The 19,399-nt window shown below is 41.9% G+C and overlaps 1 protein-coding gene across 1 annotated transcript in view; it reads left to right on the top strand.

Moving 5' to 3' along the window:
* The window catches only part of znf407 (zinc finger protein 407), a 153,180-nt gene extending 135,755 nt beyond the window's left edge, over positions 1 to 17,425 (top strand). The window contains exon 10 of the mRNA XM_022189682.2: positions 16,038 to 17,425. Coding sequence (XP_022045374.1) covers positions 16,038 to 16,924 — 887 coding nt within the window. The 3' untranslated portion in view covers positions 16,925 to 17,425. The remainder of the gene's footprint in view (positions 1 to 16,037) is intronic.
* Positions 17,426 to 19,399: the final 1,974 nt, after the last annotated feature.

Below are 19,399 nucleotides of genomic sequence, written 5' to 3'. Positions count from 1 at the left end.
ACAATTGCATTTGGGCCGCGATGAGCATCAAAATCAGTCAGTTCCACTGTTCCCTCACCTCTTTTATGGCCTGTCAATGCCTCCTCCCTGCGGTGTGAGGCTGTTTTAACCCTCCTGACCTGTCTCCTAGCCCTGCTTAGCTGTATTCTGGACATCCGTGACTCCTCTGGTATTACGGAGCTCCTTCAATCTCTCCCATCGATCCAGCTCCCCCTCTGTTGCTATGTGCTTCAACCTCTCTCTGACCCATCCTCTACTGCCTCATAGTCTTGTCTAGTAATGTGCCCCCGTGCAAGGCCCTCCCCATGCACGTGTCTTTGTGTGTGTATGTGCACGCATGGGTGTGTTCGCCACTGACCTGAGTGATGAGTGGTGACCCTCTGGCTGGCGCCTGGCGTCCTCCTCACTCCTATTGATTAGATCTGAGGTTTCATACAGTAGCCGCTTCACGTGACTCTGTCATTTACTGTCTCTCCACTGTCTCCGACCTGTCTTGCACACACACACAAAGATTCATTCAGTCACTTATGAAGTATGTGTGTAAGTGATGAGCTTGTTCTCGTCTGCACTAATGAATGCGAAAGAGGTTAAAGTGCTAGATTCCATATTGCATGTATGAACATACACAGGCATCCAGGAAAATGAGTTTAATTAAGAGACAACAGATGCAGCATGCTAACTGCTTGTATCATTTAGCTTATAGCTACAGAGTGAGTCAGCAACAGAATGAAGTGTGAGTGAGGGATCAGAGAAAAAACAAGGATACAGCTGTCGATGTTAATATACATCTTAGAATTTGATTTGATTTGATGGAGTGCGATTTGCGAGTCTTTCATTTCTCATCATGCCAGGTCGTTTCCTGCCCTCACAGACTTTGGTAAACAGCGTCCTGAGAAAAACTAGGCCTTTATGTCTGTGTGTGAGTGTGTGTGCGTGCCTCTTCTACTCAGTCTTTGCCACAGTAATGCTCAGGTTAAGTGTAGTTGCAGGCTATTATACATCATTAGGGTAAGTAAGGCTCAGGCAGCGCGGCAAGAGAAATGGACTCTTTCAGATGCTTCATTCCTCACCGGCCATGGCTGAAATAAGACCTGACGTCACACATGCACCCACATATACTCACGTGCTTGTATACAGGCACAAACTGCTACATATTGAAAGCAGCTACTCACTTATCCAGTCAGTCAGTCGCAAATCACCCTGTCAATCAGGTGGTTTTTATAGATGCTAAAGCCTCCTGATTGCTGCTAGTCACTCAGTCCTGCCTGCCACTCGCCTGCCACTGCGGAAATTAAAGCATTCTTAATGGATGGATGTGAGTGTTTTATTATGTTCTCACATTTTATGATACATGTTAACACCAGCCACGCCGGACTTGGAGTGTTGTAATTTCTTCTAACCACATCAATTAGAGTCAGGCTAGTAGATGGGCTAGATATTGGCCTTTTATTAAAATTAGAGATTAGACATCCAGTATTATAGATAGGATGCAATTCCTTTCTGTTTTATTGTAGAAGTGATTAATAATCAATTTATTCTGAGAAGATATTTTTGTTGTCATTTTTAGATTATATCTTGCTCAAGAGTTTTAATCTCAACTGTTGGTTGTAATCAAAGAAAATGAACCTGCACAAATATTAGTATTTTTTAAGTATCAGCATCAACCCCCCAAAGCCCCTGTCAGTCAAATCTTGGCAGATGCCATGCATTGAGCTTCAGAAAGCTCAGACTGGTTATCTTTACTTCATGTTTAGTTCTAGGCTGCAATCAAGTGGAAAGAGCAAAATGTCCTTCGTTTTCTCTCTTTGTAATTGTGTTTCCTATGCAGAGGGGTACAGCGGTGTCCTCTGCCCAGCCAATGGACCTCCAGCTGGGTTTAAAGACAGAGGCCGTCTGGGTGGCAGAGCCACAGGAACTTGGAGGTGATAGATGAAGGAGGGCAGGAAAAAGACTAATTGTTCTCATTACAGAACAAATAAAAATCAATACCTTTCAAAGCAAGGGGGAGGTGGTAGTGGTCTTGAAGGGCACTGTACTTATTGCATAGGAGTGGATTTTGTTGGAATTACAAGCAGTGGCGAAGGAGCAGTGGAACCGATCACATTTGAATGCTAATTCCGATAAAGGACAGTAAGATTAATAGATGTGGCGATCCAGCGTTGGTCCTTCCCCACATAGAGGCAGTGGGGGTGTTGGAGATTGAAGTTTTAAATGCAATTAAATGAGAAAACACACGGTAAAAAAAAGGGGGAGATATTTCCCCAATTTTTTCAAATTAAAGCAGGAAATTTCATTACCAGGGGAGCATATTTTACACAGGCAATTACAAGGTTAATACATCTTCAACATCCCCCCTTAAAGTCCTCATATATTTGTTCAGGGATTTTGTTCTTGTGTTTTAGTTTAATTGGCTATACAGAGGCTATGCAGAAGGTCTGTGCAGAAAACACACAAACATATACACTAATGCACATGTACACACACACACACACACACACACACCTACACACATACTATGTTTTTCTATCTTTGTGGGGGCTTACCATTGACTCCCATTCATATCTAACCCCTAACCCTAACCTTAACCCTAACCTTAACCAAACCCTAACCCTAACCAAAACAATGCCTAACCCTAAAGAAACGTTTTTGCACTTTTACTTTTTTCAATAACAACAACATGGCCAAGAAAACACTGTTTAAACTTGTGGGGCCCAAAAGATGTCCCCACAAGTGACATAGTTTTCGGATTTCCTACAGTTGTGAGGACATTTTGTCCCCACAATGTAGCAAATGCTAAAACACACACACACACACACACACACACACACACACACACACACAAATGCAATAGATTCTTTACATCCTTGGAGATTTAGTCTTAACCTTGTAATTTTAACGTAACAACTATTCTGATTACCTTTTTAACTGTTGACCCTAAAGTCAGACAAGCAGCCAAATTGTTCATAAAAGCCAAAATGTCCTCACAAGCATAGTGGAGAACAACCATGAGCTGAACCAACACCCTTACACACACACCATTTCAGCATAGAGAGCTCCAGCAGCGTACTGACAGCAGAATGTGTGTGTGTTGCTCAAACAAGTGGCTTCCGTCTGGTTTCTCTCTGTCACAGATGACAACACTGTGTGCATGTATTCCTGTATGCACGTGCAGACATATGTACTGTATGAGCATGCTAATGTGGGAATGTACAACAGCTCTCACTCACAAGTTCAGTTTGACCCACAGCATACATATTAAGTAATGGGAACAGCGCAACAATGCTCATAAACATCATTTCAATTGATTTATGATAAAATGAACATGTAAAGTTGTCAAACAAACTTTTCAAGCACTTTATTAAGCTTAATAAGATCCTACATAAGAAACTGTCAGCATCCAATTTAATGAAAAATATTTTTTTGCAAGTTTAAAACACTAAACTGGTTTGTACCACAACATTACGATGCCAGTCTCCTCAGAGTTTCCTCCCTGTCAGGTTGTTTTCCTCTGATTTAGCCTGTCTTACATCCATAGAGACAGCACACTGTATGATAGAAATTCAACAGTGAAGCAAATTGGCAGAGCCACAGAGGGCGGATCGACAGCAAGAAGACAAGCTGGGAAGGAGGCGGAGAGCAGAGGAGGCAGTGTGAAAGATAGAGCAGGAGAGAGATGGAGATGATGATGGAGGGAGAGAGAGGCTGTGGTGGTTTATATAACATCTCCAGGATGGTCTTTGGCATGCGTCAGGGGGCTGAGCCATCAATCACTCCATCTGTGTAAAATCACGAGCTGACTCCAATATTGCTAAATATTTATACTGTCACATACACACAGGCGTGTAGATGAAAAGAGCCATTCATTAGGGCCTTCTCAGGCCTGTCAGCCTGGAGATGGAGATTAGAGAAGCAACCTCCCACTGCGCCTGCCTCTCCTCTCACCGAGCTCCTCAGCCCTATATATAGTGCCATCAGGACGATAAATATCTCCAGCATGCCTCTGTTAGGTAAATACCCAGTAAATATGGCAGTGAGGATCGGGGACTAAGCTAAACAGACCTGCGTGTCTGAGTGTGTGTTGTATACAAGTGTGAGTCACTCAACGGCGAACAATAGGGACTTGTCATACTGTATTTTATGCAGATGTACTGTATGGATGGCCAGGCATGTGATTTAGCTGGCATTGGCAACATTCTGGTAAATCAATAAGGTGGCTAAACTGTTATTTCAGCTGATGATCACAAGCCAGACGGCAGTTTATATAAAACTGAATTCTATCTTTAACAAAGTATTACTGTACTAGAATTTGTTCTTGATAATCCATCATTGTAACTCACCTTGATTTGACACAAATGATGTCTGCTGTGATGTTTCATAAAACGCAAGATTCAGGGTTTGTGGAACTTGACCCAGTACAACCTTTCCTGATTCTACTTTGTGGACATGCGATGTTAACTTGCACTAAAGAGAAAACCCTTTTTATGATGTCAGCCTTTTGCCATCAATGTGTAGCTGCAACACACACAGAGTAGAAGACAAAGAAGTCTTAACCAAGTACTTAAATAGGTAGAAGAATATCTGGGCTAAGGTCAAGAATTATTTTCATCATCAGTTTATCTATAGATGAATTTCTCAATGAATGTTTTGTTCTATAAAATCAGATCAGTTGGAAAACAGGGAAATCTAATGCTTCAGGTAAAGGTGGAACTATATTATCTGTTATGTGACCACACCACAGGGTAAAAGTGTTTATAGTGATTTTAAACCACCCCACTAGACTTTCTAACACTCTCAGTCTCTCCTGCAAGGCGTTGATAGTGTTGCATTCACTGCTGTGTGAAGTGGAAATGATTATTATATTGTTGGTCTCTTAAAAACCAGAGATATTCAATTTACTCTCACATAATTTAAGGAAAACTGGCAAATCCTCACAAATTAGAAGCAATCACGAGCAATGTTGAGCAATTATGCTAAAACTGACTACTTCATTATTAAAATAGTTGCAAATTCATTTTTGGCTCTTGTAGACCAAGTAATAGATTAATTAATTTAGAATCTATCCTGCACTTTAGTACAGAAAATAAACATTAGTTACAGCCGAATCGCTATCATTTGGACACAGACCATGTTCTGTCCTTGACTGATGGCTGCTGTCGAGCTTGAAGACTTGGACTTCGTTTTGTTTCTCTTTCCAGGCCTCTGCACTGAGATGTTCCAAAGCATTCTGTCTCTTTGTCTCTCGTCTTTGTTTATTCCCTTTCTCCCCCCAAGTCCAATCGAAACCACTGTGACTTCATTTCTCCACCCAGTTTTTAGAAATTCTGAAGCAAGTCATTATGTTGCGATTATTCATTTCATCCGCCTTGACGGACCTCAGATCACTGAGCAGGCCTGGCCTTGGCAACAAAAAGACATCAGCAACATCATCTTCACACTGTAATTACCAGAATGGGGGGAAATTTCATTTTGATTAGTGAAAAAGCTTTTATTCTCAAACTCACATCCATAATTAATCATTAAATCATGGGAGAGTGAGTGAGAGGGATAGATGGGGTGGGGGGGCAGTGAAAGGAGGATGGAGGGATGAATGGAGGGAGGGAGGGATGTAGCAACAGAGAGAAAAGGAAAAGGCATGCAATTATCTGCAGAAGTTCGACATCCCCAGTAAATCCACGGAGCCGTCTGACATTGCTAATTAAAGAAGCAATCAAAGGTCCACCTCCAGAGCTTTTGAGAGAAAGACGAGAGAAGGGAAGAAGAAGGAAACAGGACAGAGATGTAGAAAGAAGGTCTAATGGGGAGAGTGAGAAAAGAGAAGGAGGGGGAATATGGGAGAGAAGAGTGTTGTGATCTTTGTTATTGTTTCATATGTCAACCTCCCCTCTTGGATTCTTGGATGAGGCTCTTACACACCTCCTCGCTCTATTCTGCTCCTCTTTTTTTTTTTACTCTCATCTGGCCATCACACTGTGATCATTTCTGACCTTCATCTGGAGAGCGCAAATAGCTGTGATTTACAGCATCAGGGAAATAACCGGCACTCCAACAAAAAGTAATACATTAGTCATATCTGGTTACTCATTTTTAAAGTTGAAATGATGCATCTTCTGATGCTTTTCTAGGGCACATAATCAGTGATGTAACCTGCAGTCATCAGGTGTTTCAGGCCTTTCAGAATCAGACGCCCTCTCACTGGCAGTCCTGCTTAGGTTGATCAGGCCTGACTTTGTACGACTGCAGCAACCACCCACACGTTTGCTCTTTTTATCCACAGCCAACCAGATGAATCCTCAGCAGCCTGTGTGTTGTGGCAGATGACGCTGCTCTAACTTGCCCTTGTGTTGCAAAGCGCTCCACTGATCTTGGAGAGGGACTTTCCTGGAAAGTGAGTGCATCCTGCACCAACTGTGAAGCCTTTTCAGAAAGTCCCCTCTATCTGCTCCCCCTGGAAGTGGTCAGTGCAGCTTGACAGCAGATTTATCTAATGACAGTTGCCTGCCTAGGTCATCCATTAGCTGACAGTATTGTTAGCTTATTTATTGTTACACCCTGAGACCATTTGTTATCCCCAGGTTTGCAACGCTCATCAGTTCTGCAAAGCTTTGAATTTTTTGACTGAATTTTCTTTTCATTTCTATAAGCAGTATTCTGCATGTGATTTTATAATCTTGTGAAAAATCTGGAAATCAGTGTTGCTGTACTTCAGTAAGAAAAATAGTAAATAAAATATCCTTGGTAGACTTTGCCATTAAAGATGTGTGAATGCAATCATTTTAAATCCAGTCTTCACCCAACAATGTGTGCATTTATTGATGCTAATTAGGGCTGAACACTTTGGGGAAAGTATAATTGCATTTTTCTGACTGGTATTGTGTCTGATTTGGGATTTTATTATTTTTTTAAGTCAAGCTTGAGTTCAGTATTCACTAGAACAGATTCAAATCATAACAGAGCATTAAAACATCAGATACCATCAAAACCGCAACTGTCACACAGAGAGGATGCCATGAATTTGTAAAGCTATTAATTAATTAAACCCTGGGTCAGACGTGCTGCATAACATAGGCTATATGCTATTGACTAATTACATTATTTTCTATTTCAATTTCAAATCAATTCATAGTTCAGCCATTCATAATTTCACAAGTAAAAATAAAGTAGTATTTACTAAACTGACCTAATGACCCTGAGAGTCAGACAGCTATTTGAAAGATGAAAGGCAAAGGTGCAGTCAAGATGGTTTCCCTGAAGATATTGTGTGTGTTTTTTTCCTCTTCACCTTTCACCTCTCTTTGGCTCGGTTTTATTCTCTGTCTGTCCTTTTTTCTCCCTCCCTCTCTCTGGGGCAACAGACCTGGGGGACATGAGGTAGATAGAGTTAGTGTGGACCAGATTAGACTCACACTGGGTCATCCTCTGTCAGCAGAAAAAGAGCTGAGAGCAGGACACTGACCTGTGTTCCCTCTGACCAGTTATAAGGTGTGTATGTGCATCTCTATGTGTGTGTTTGCACTTCTCACCTCTTGAGCCTTTCCTTCCTCAGCTGTTGGACTGCTATATTTTATTGTTGAGAGCTTAGGCTGTTATGATAGTTATGATATTCATTAAAAATGACCCTCAACGTCTTTTATGCTTTCCTGTTTCAACATTTGTACACCTATTTAGAATCCAAGAAAATATTGCTGCAAGTAAACACATGTATGCCAATGAGAGAATCCGCATTTTGACCTTTATTCTGACATATATTATATCAGGGATTTGTGATGCTCCACTCATTTTGTTATTTTGCAATAAATGGGGCACCTTAGTTTACTAGTAAAACCATGTTTCTCATCTTTTTTGTTTACTTCTGCTGCAAGGCAGTGATTTTTCTTTTGTGAGAATGAGTCACACACAATTTTCTTACACGGTTTGCCTTTTAGCTATTTTGCAATCTTGTCTGTTGAAACTGTTGTCAGTTAAAACATAAAGCACTAATCTCAAGCTCTTCTATAGTGGATTTCCACCTTGTACAATTGCTCAGGTTGGGTCAGAAATGCCATGTCTTTAATCATTTGCAGCTAACATTTAGTGTGTGTTCTCAAAATACAACTAAAGTCATTGTTTGCTCAGGTGTGTGGGGGGGAATAATACAACAGCAAACAACAAAGTGATTATTACTGTTTTGTATTCCAGGGTATTTTTTCCTTTAAGCTCTTGTTTTCTTTGCAACCTGGTAAGAAATGTCTAAAAGTCTAGATTTTGGCTTTAAATGATACCACAATCTGGGTTTTGCAAACAGTATGATTCATCCTCTTAGCTTCCATTACACACAGGACACAGTGAAGAGACAATGAGGAAAACATGAAAGAAAACAGATGATGTGCTGTTTGAGACTTAGAGCTTTTCCTGCCAGACCTAAACTCTCAATCATGGGAAAAATGTAAAAATGAAGAAAGTAAAGAGACTATCAACTAACGCTTCACTGCCGAAAACATAAAACGCAACTTCTGTGGACTGGAGAGTTTTTGCTGTGACTGTCTTATGCTAGACCAAACATTGTGTTACATCACTTGACCACAGAGAATAACAACACAGACATTCAGTTATGTCACAGTTTAGCGGAAAACAGATTCAGTGTTTTCTTTAACTTCCTACTAAAGTCACTGATGGATTAATATTGGCTCTCAGAGTCACCGTATCGGTGCTGCAGCCCAGAAGGCCTTCCGTCAGTCTGTGCCCTCATTCTCTTCTGTTTATTCGTCCTTGGGGTGTGTTGAGTGCGTCTCCATCTCTCTCTCTGCCCTGTCCACCCGGTGTCAATCTGGCTGCCGTATAATTGGTTGTTTTTTGGTCAGCCGGCCTGTCCTCCGTGGCGTTGATTCATGGCGTTTGTAAAGGTGACAGTAGCGGCTGTCCCTTCCAGACAAAGTAGAGCCATCACTAGCTGGACCTCAGCTGACCTGCTACTTTGTGCACACACACTCAGACACACACATGCACGTCCATACGCATACACGCATAGGAAACGCATGCAGCTTTTCTTTGAGGCCTCACTGGGGAGGAGAGAGAGGCAGGTAAGGTCATCCTGAACACAGACAAGATCCTCAAACACAGAGAAATGAATAAACGCATATGGATGGTTGTCATTTTGTTGTATGCAAAGGTAAACCTAATAGTATATACGTATGCACTCATTAAACGTGCATTTCACATGCAGCACAGCTCGTGGTGTGATGAAGACATACTAAACACTACTATACATATCCTGTAGCACTGAGCAGAAAAACTCTCATTTATAGAGATCAATAATTAAATCTATAGAAAGAAACCGCATGTGCTTGTAGTACATGCATGGAGAAAAAACCTTTATTCATATATCACCATTTAAAACTATTTAATTTTACTTTTACATTTATACAGACACCTCCAAGTGCACGCGGAAATACACTCAGCACCCTCATATGCAGGTCTTCCCTTCTGACCTGGATACACCCAGAAGTGACACTTTATCTACTTAGCAGTGTCACCTTCAAAAGCTTCTGACACACACACACACACACACACACACACACACACACACACACACACACACACACACACACACACACACACACACACACACACACACACACACACACACACACACACACACACACACACCCACCACCTCATCTGTAAAAATCCTCCCACAAATAACAGCCGTATGTGTGTCAGGTTTAAGGGGTCTCCATCATGCTCTTTTTAAGGCGCTGGCTTCATATCTATAATTGAAGGTAATCGGCTGGTAAAAGGATTGTAAAGGGTTTTGTGCAGAATTGATCATAAGCTCTGGCTTTTTCATGGTCCTGCCATTGACCTTGTAATTGATTTGGTGAGCATATTTTTTTTCTTCACTCCTCTCTTGTGTTATGGTTTGATACAGTATAATTGACTTTGCTTGCTGTTGTGTCTATTCAGGTTGATTTCTTTGTCTTTCTCTGCATGTGTGCGAGTCTGCTTACCGCCGTACGTTCCACAACCAGTTAGGATTTACTCCTACGTTGGAGTATTACGACCAGTGCAGTGTCCTCAGAAGTATACTTGGAGTAAAATGTTGGCGCTCGCCTGATTACATGTGCATGTGCGAGTTAAGCTTACGTTTGCAGCGAGCTGACCTGTGTTACAGCGAGCGTAATTGATTGTGTGTGTGCTGGTGTCTCGGTGTTAAGGTTAATTTCTCTAACTGCTGGTAAGTGCTGTCTGACCGCTCCCCTGGCGGCCTCTCCGTGCTGAAGTAATGCCACTTAGAGGCCCCGGGTCCCCGCCACCGGCCAGCCCATTGATCCGCTGATCAATAATTGCATCTGTACCGTACACTGAGCAGGGAGGCTCCCACGCTGACCTGATGCTAACACTCCAACTAGTGTGAGGCACCGAGTAACACCGCAACAGCACAAATGGTTATCAAACTGCGGTCCAGGGATCACCTAAGGGTCCTTAAAGGGGTTCCAAAGGAGCCCCCAGCAAAATTGGGTTTAGTTTAATTGCAGTAGCATTTCATTCATTAGAAGTTGTCCCGTTTGGAGGGTAGACTCACTCTCAGCACTATTATCTCCCCATGCAGTGCACACAGCTCTCTCGTCAGATTTTTGTCTGATTGAACAGTTACCAAGAAAGTGAAGAATAAGCAGAGTTTTTTTTTTAAAAATAAGGGGATTAAATAAGCTTAAATTCTACTATTGTTTCTTAGCAGCACACACAAAAATCAATCAGGTCGTTTAAGGAGACACTGGCTGTTTTCTCTCACTTTGTCACTTACAACCGAGTCTGATTTTGAAAATCAATTGTGTTTTTGAAATCGTTGTATTCGCCTATGTTAATTGCAAACGTAACCCATTCTCTGTCATTTTTCATTTTCCTGATCCGACACGTCTCTGCTTTCCTTCCACTTTTTCATTCGCCTCGAAATCTTCTGTGTTTCTGTTTTCCCTCATAATTGTCACAAAAACTGAAGTCATTTGCACTTTATGTGCATTTTGAAATGTTTCAGTCGAAAAAAATAACTGTAAAGACAGAATTCAACGAAAAAAAAGCATTGTTGCAATAGCTTGAGGTTGCTTTGGACTTTTCCGAAGTAAATACACATAATAGGAGATGAAAACACCTTTTTCAAAGAAGTTCTGATGTAGCAGACATTTACCTGACATGACCAATTAGCTGTTCAAGATTCAAGATTCTCACACAAAACAATACAACGCATTTGACTTAACTGTGCAAGTTCAGAATGGCCAGAAAAACATGCTAGCCTGCACACTGCGAAAACCAACTGGTATATGGGGTATACTTTATTGCAATATTTCAAAAAAAAAAATGTGTTAAGTAATTTCTGACAAACACAAACCCCAGCAGGGTTGACTTGCAGAAAATTTGTCTTAAAGTTGAAATGAAAGGTAAAATTCCCCCCACATATACAGTATGAACTCTCTACTAGTTTATTATCAGTCACTGATTCCGTTTTACAGTAAAACCTGAGATGCTTCTTTTTGTCATTTGGAAATCAAAATGACATCACTGCCTGTCTCTGCATCCTTTTCTTCCTCCTGTTGTTTTATTCCTCTCAGGGAGCCTCCATCTTGTTTCAGATCACAGCCAATAAAGCAGGCTGCCTCTCTCTCTCTCTGTCGCTCTCTTCCTCTCTCCTACTTCCTGTTAAAGGAATCAGTCAGTCAGAACACTCAAAACACATATTAAACAGGCATCAGCCTCTCGCCGGGGCCAAATCACGCTGTTCAAATGTTGTTCTTCCACCGGGAGCGCAGGACAACTGAAGAGATGGGATCTGCAACATTAACTTGATTCACGGCTGCGGCGACTGAGTGACACTCCATAAACCTCAGCGGGCCGCCGCTGGGCCCCGCCGACAGCACCTCATGGCTAATGTGACACACACTAGCAACGCATAGCCTTACCACCCCCTCAGCGCTACAGCACACACTCGGAGGCACTCACACAAGCAGGCACACACAGAGACAAATACATATAAGAACACATGTTGTGCAGATATACACCAGTAAAGCGTGACCTTAGCCCTCCACCCACATGCCAACATACGCATACAATGTGTGAATTCAGGGATTCACATAAATACATACATATCTGGCACAAACTGGCAAAACCGAGCTTTATTAGGCCGAACACACACATGTGGTCATAAGTTCACACACTAATATGCCCTTGCTCTCTTAAAAACACACTCACACACACTCTTACAAACAGGTTTTATGATAATGCAGGCAAAACTGTGAAGCCATTGAGTTATTGTCCTCTCCAGCCGACCTCTCGGCTCGCAGCATTTTGGCGTAGGCAGTTAGCATCGGCCCTGTAGCTCTATGTAAATAGGTAACCTCTGCTGCTCAAAATGCCAACTTCTTCTGGCTGCCTTCGACAGTGCTGACTCCCTCCACACACTAACTACGCTGCTTGTCACTTGAGATACAAATAGTAGAGTCTGAATTGATATTTACTACACAGACTTGTTGCTTGTGTACTGCGGCACCACAATATGGTTTTTGGTAGTTTGCCCTTAAACAAATACATATTGTTATCTTGCCCTGCATATATAAGGCTATGTATATGTAGGATGATATGTATAAGATATGCAGTGGGTACATAGAGAAAGACAGACCATCATAATATGAGAGCAGAGAGAAAAGGCAGACCAACAAATGCAGCAGGCTGACCTAAAGTCTTTCTTTGTTGTTCAGAATTACTGTCATTTGTTCAGACTATTCTGACTCAGCTACAGAAAATACTGGCTAACTTTAATATGTTTCTACATAAATCAACAAGTCCAAAGTTCTTTCCCTCTTAGATGCTACCTTAAAAGGCCTGACATGTGCAGGGAAGTGTAAAAATGTGTGGGTATATGTGTGTGTTGATTAAATTAGCTAACTTTGAGAACTTGAAATTCTCATCTTCTCACCTTTAAAATAATGCCTGTTCATGGTGATTTTTAGGGTTCATGCTGCATGTTAAAGTGTGAACATGAGTGCTTGGCAGTGTTGGACATAAGTCACATACACTACCTGGCCAAAAAAAAGTTGCCACCTGGATTTAACTAAGCAAATAGATAAGAGCCTTCCACTGGATAACTACTACAGTGATGAATATGTTTCAGCTGCAACAACTTATTTAACCCTTGCTGATGCAGTGAGGGGCTGCACAGTGGCGTAGTGGTTAGCACTTTCGCCTTGCCGCAAGAAGATCCCCGGTTCACGTCCCGGCCTGGGCCTGGGATCTTTCTGCATGGAGTTTGCATGTTCTCCCTGTGCATGCGTGGGTTTTCTCCGGGCACTCCGGCTTCCTCCCACAGTCCAAAAATATGCTGAGGTTAATTGATGACTCTAAATTGTCCGTAGGTGTGAATGTGAGAGTGATTGTTTGTCTGTATATGTAGCCCTGTGACAGACTGGCGACCTGTGTCCCCTGCCTTCGCCCGAGTCAGCTGGGATAGGCTCCAGCACCCCCCATGACCAAAGTGAGGATAAAGCGGTGTATAGAGAATGGATGGATGGATGATGCAGTGAGGAGCTTCTCATTTCTTAAACAACCATGTTGGAAGACATATAATGTGGTTGTTGAAAAGATGTTAATCTCTTTCAGACAAGTCAAATCATTGATCTACATCAAGGAAAGAAAACAACTAAGGAGATTTCTGCAACTACTAAAATCAGGTTAAGAACCGTGTAACGCATTATTTAGACCTGAAGGATAGTGATGAACCATCATCTTTGAGGAACAAATGTGGTCGATCATGTGGTCTGATGAGTTCAGGTTTACCCTGTTCCAAAGTGATGGGCGTGTCAGGGTAAGAGTAGAGGTGGTGATGCACTCATCATGTCTAGTGCCTACAAGCCCGTGGAGGTTCGGGTTATGATCTGGGGTTGGTCAGGTTCAGCAACATTATGTTCCCAAAGAATGAGGTCAGCTGACTACCTGAATACACTGAATGACCAGGACTTTTCACCAGTGGAGGTTTTCTTCCCTGATGGCACGTGCATGTTCCAAGATGACGATGTCAGGATTTATGGGGCTCACATTGAGAATGAGTTGGTTAGGCATCATTTTCTCACATGGTTTGGCCTCCACAGAGTCCAGACCTCAGCCCCCTTGAGAATCTTTGGGATGTGCCGGAGAAGACTTTGTGCAGTGGTCCAACTCTCCCACCATCAATATAAGATCTTGGTAGAAAATCCAACTCTGGACAGAAATAAACGCTGTGACATTGCAGAAGCTTATTCAAACAATGCCACAGTGAATGAGTGTCATACTCAAAGTTAACGGCAGTCCAATGACTAAAATCTCATTTTAGTCATTCTGGTAAAATTTAGCCAATTATATCAATATGTATGTAGAACTAGAGTGTGCAACTTTTGTTTGGCAGGGCGGTGTACATAAGCAGTCATCTTTGGTTAACCAGTGAAACAAAAATCTGCATCAATGGATGGATGTGTTGCTAGAAAAGACCAGAACGCTATATTTTGTTGGTTTATTAGTACCTTTAATGCTTTGAAATTAAGTTCTTACATGAAACTAGCAGCTCCTTTTAACATCTTTAACTTTGTTTGCTGTCATTAGAACAATAGATACGGTTCTTCACACTAGAATCTGCTTTTCATAGTCTTAATTGTTCTCCCTCTTGTTGGACACATTCATGACAGTATTTTCTGTTTCCTTCATGTACGTCGTAAAATGCACCGTTCAAGTGTGCAGGATTAAAAGTCTCCAAAGAACTTGTGGTCACTGCCTACTTGTCCAGTGAGAGTAAGGTTTAAATCTAACACATCTGCAGACCTGTTTACACTGGAGGAGGACGGGGCACAGCTGGGTCACAGACTGTTTGCAGCACAACTCCAACTTTCTGATCACATTGTCAAGCTTGTGAGTGCAGGACATTAAATGTCAGGGGAAGATAGGAATTTCAATGATTGATGAATTTGTTCCTGTATGTACTGTGAGATCTCTGTGATCTCATCGCCACCCCTGGGTGTAAAGCTTGCACCTCCAAAATGTCAACTATTCAAGAACTAAGCAAAGACAAAACATGAAAAGAAGCTGTTTTGTTATTTCCTGTAAAGTTGGAGTTTTGAAGAGCGTCTTTGGAATTTGAACGGGTTTCACAAGCCTCAGAGAGGGCTGTAGAATCTGCAAACTTTCAAGTGCAAACCTACAGGTGTAGCTAAAGCATTGCAAATCTTTGTCAAATCCCCTTATAGAGCAAATAAAATTTTCAGCGTTTTTTTCAGTTACTGTACAATGAATTCATCTGCGCTCAGAAGCCCAAGCGTGAACAGAATCCCCTCTTTTCACTGTCTCGAATTCCCATTTTTCTGCATAGATTAGCCTACAAGTGTCTGAGCCAGGCGCTGTTTAAACAATGGCATTTCTAACACTGTTCCTATCACCTTGGAAACGCCATGGCAACCTGTGATCTGAGAGGGCACATTGTGGCTCAATTAGCACCAGCCGTATCTCACCGCATTCTTCCGCCAGACGAATATCTCCACATTCTGCCTCCTGTCATGCTTTAAGTGACACAAATATGTGAAGTGGTAAATCACCTTTTATGTGAACTTCACCCTTTTCCTCAAAGGGATGGATGCTTTCGCATCGTGAGTTCAACAGCTGTGGTTGCAGAGAACATAAAGAGAAAGTTGAATATGTATTACCATGTGTGGTATGGGCACTAAATTGCCATTACTGATTTCGCAGGTTTTGCATGTGATCCTGTCACATCCATCAAGTGATCCGTTTTGCCACTGAATTAAATTCCTTTTATATGCTGTGATTGGACTCCAATAAATCCCTTCTGTCTCTTGTTACAACTGCTCTGTCTTCTCTTTGTATTCTTACACGCTGTGATGACAAGTTCACAGTGGAACTGTTGCTTTTATTTTTGAGGATTTTAAAGTTTAGAAGTTAAGCAATTGAAGCTCACTTCTATTAACTTATTAGAGACTTTTAATGAACATGAAATACCCATAAAATGATGTGAACTGTGTCTCTGTGTCCTCCAGGTATTGTGTCCAAGTCGTTTGAGTGTCGTCTGAAAGGCCAGGGCGCTACATTTGTGGAAGCTGAGTTCGTGGATTCCCCGGTGAACAAGAAGGGCACATCTGAGGCGCCCGGCCACGAGGAGCCGGTCCAGCAGGTCATCATCATCCAGGGCTATGGTGACGGGGATGTGGCTATCGACCAGGCCCTGGAGGAGTCGGCCGCCGCCACCCTGCAGACGCTGGCCATGTCCGGACAGGTGGCCGAGGTGCTGCACATCACCGAAGACGGACAAGTGATAGCCTCAGGCAGGGAAGTGGCATCCGCAGGGGCACACCTGGCCCGAGGCAGCACCCAGTACGTGGTTCTGGAGTCAGGGGAGGCCAGGAAGGAGCTGCAGGCCATGGCCAGAGGAGGGGTGGCGGTCGCAGCCGCTACAGGACAAAGTCACATGGTTTCTGAGTCGTCCACTGCTCTGGACGCTCTGCTCAGCGCTGTCAGAGAAATGGGTCATCAGGAGGAAATCCACGCAGAATCAGCCGTCGTCCATGAAGTGTTGACCCCGGAGATAGCTGAGGCCGTGCAGAGTCAAGTGCAGCCAGAGGTGAAACAGGAGCAGGAGGAGGTGCAGGTCATCCAGGAGACCGGCCAGGAGGAGATGCAGGAGGTGCTGCAGCTCGCCGCATCCCAGATGATGAAGGAAGGCCTCACCCAGGTCATTGTCAATGACGAGGGCACCCACTACATTGTGACTGAGCTGGACAACTGCACGTTGCAGGTGGAGGAGGGGGTGTATGGAGACGCTGGGGCGGGGGGTGAGGAGGAGGTGCAGCAGGGAGAGCAACAAGCTGGAGAGGAGATGGTGGTGTATCTGGATGGAGCCCCTCATAATATAGTCCTGGAAGGGTAGAGAAGAAGATTCACATTTGTCTTTTCATTTCACTTCCCCGTTTGTGTTAAAAGTTGCATTAGACCAAATGTTTACCAAGAAATTAGTTTTCCTCTTTTTGTTTCCCCTTTAATTCCCTCTGCTTGGTTCTGTTTGTACATCACATTTGTTTTCTACAATCTTCTCTTGGGCTGAACTCAGGTTAAACATCATTTATTGAAAGGGACAGTGAAGGAAAGAGGTTTTGGTGCTAAGTGAACTCACTTGCAATCCACACAACCACCAAAACTATATAACTGACTTGATTAATGCCATGCAACTTAGAGAAAAGGATTGCGAATACTTCCTCATGAAATATTTTTCTAAAATGCGTCTGACATGCTCATAGTTAAAAGACTCATTATACAGAAAATGTGTGTTTTGCTTTGTAGAAGTTTTCTTGCTTTTGTTGTAGTTTGTAGTATGTTTGTGCATCTTAGGTTTTGTTTTGCTGTAATAAAAATCTTTTGTCTCACAGTTTGACACGTTGGTTTAACTTTTAATTTTTTCCTTTCTATCCTTTGTAGTGTATTATTAGTTACAAACGGGGAATTTAGGAGTTATGAAGAATTCCCAAACTGACCCTATGGATGTTTCATGTGTAACAAACTACCAACATTTAATTATAGATTTCAGTTTTTCTCAAAGCATCATCATTTTGGAAAACATTAATGCAGTTCCATTTCCAATAATAACGATTGAGCCCAATTTTTTACAAGTGTGCACACATTTGTTTTCTTGCTGTTAATATCAAATGCACATTTTAGCATCGATAGTGCGATTACCTGTACAGTGCAGCACTAGTCATACAAGCAGCATGTACGTACATGCATCAACTGATGGCTCCCATCACGCTTTCTTATCACTAACACAGTCATTATCATCACCATTATCATTATCGTTATCGTGATCACCATCATCCTAATCGTCATCCTCTCATCTCTCCCCCCATCAGGCCCATTCTGTTCATTGCGTACAACACACTCATCCTTTCTTTTTCTTTTTTTCCCCCAACAGTATTCAGCACTGGAGGGAGAATCAATATTCATTTAGGCCCCTACACAGGCCTGGTTTCTGATGGAGTGAGTGGGAGAGCAGTATGACGGCTGCAAACACAATGGCCAACCACTGAAAGTAGAGAGAGAAAGCACTCATACACACCGAGGGCATCAAAAGATCATCCCTTTAACACACACACACACACAACAGCGCACGCAGAGCGAGAAGGTGGGCTGCGAGAGAAAGTGGTGGAGGAGTGGGCAGGAAAAATGAGAGCATTACAGATGGATGTTGAGAGAGGTGAGGCCAGAGAGAAGTGAAAGAGCAGTGAAATCCACAACCACACAGAGAGAAGGGAGCCTGTAATTTCACATAACACCTGTCTGCCTTTCAGCCTGTCTTTGTCTCCTGCTCCCAGCCTCATGTTGCATTTATAAACTCGCAGTCTTTTCATGCTCTTTTTTCCTTCCATTCAGCAAAGATAGGCACATTTAACAGAGGTCACTTTCTCAGTGTGAGCTTCCAATGCGTGCCTGTGAGAACCCAAGTTTGTCAACACCCACTGAGCGGTTAAAAATGCAAAAATAACATTTAAATATCTCACATTTGTAGAACTTACATATGCAGTTTGTTTTGAAATTGTTAAAATATGTGTATATACAGTGTATATTATTCAAGATTCATATCACAATGGTATGCATGAGACTGGGGTGATAAGACAGGGTTTAATATATGAATAAAACATACATGAAATACTTGCATTTTATACTTGACTGCAAGAATAATTCTTTTAGTTTCAAATCTTTTGGACTGAGATTACATTTAAAAGCAAGCAGTGTCCACTTATATAGCTGAATATGTCTCAGTGGAATGACTTATTCAACCAGAGAGAGACTTTTATTTGAATCCTTTTAAGAGGTCTGAAAATGTAAGAAAAATGGGAACATTTGGAGGAGCATGTAAAAAATTCTAATATTCATTTGTGTAATGTAATGCATTTTATGCTTTTCTGTCTTGTTAATCCCCCCATGACCCTTGTGACCATTATTTGTTACCCCTGAGAGGGTTCTTGATCTTTAGGTTGAGAACCCCTGTACTGAATATGAAAGGTTGAAAGGTCTGGACCAACAATCTAGACTTTAAAAAGAGATTGTTGATGAATATTGGAATGTTAAAGCTCGGATGTGCTTTATCACATAAGGGTCAGCATGTAAAGTGTTGTATATGATTGTATCCTGTGAACTGCAAACATAATATATGTATATATATATATATATATATATATATATATATATATATGCACACATACACAAGGTCTGTCAAAATTAGCTCAATTAATGTGGATTAATCCATCATCATGATTAGTGTGATTCAAAATTTTAACGCAATTAATGAATGATTTGAAATCCCTGAAACATCTCTAGCTATATTTATATATATATATATATATATACATAC

Source organism: Acanthochromis polyacanthus, chromosome 12, assembly GCF_021347895.1.
Source record: "Acanthochromis polyacanthus isolate Apoly-LR-REF ecotype Palm Island chromosome 12, KAUST_Apoly_ChrSc, whole genome shotgun sequence".
In the NCBI taxonomy this organism is placed as follows: domain Eukaryota; kingdom Metazoa; phylum Chordata; class Actinopteri; family Pomacentridae; genus Acanthochromis; species Acanthochromis polyacanthus.
Note: the sequence above shows the minus strand (reverse complement) of the source record. Positions and strands in the feature narration are given on the sequence as shown.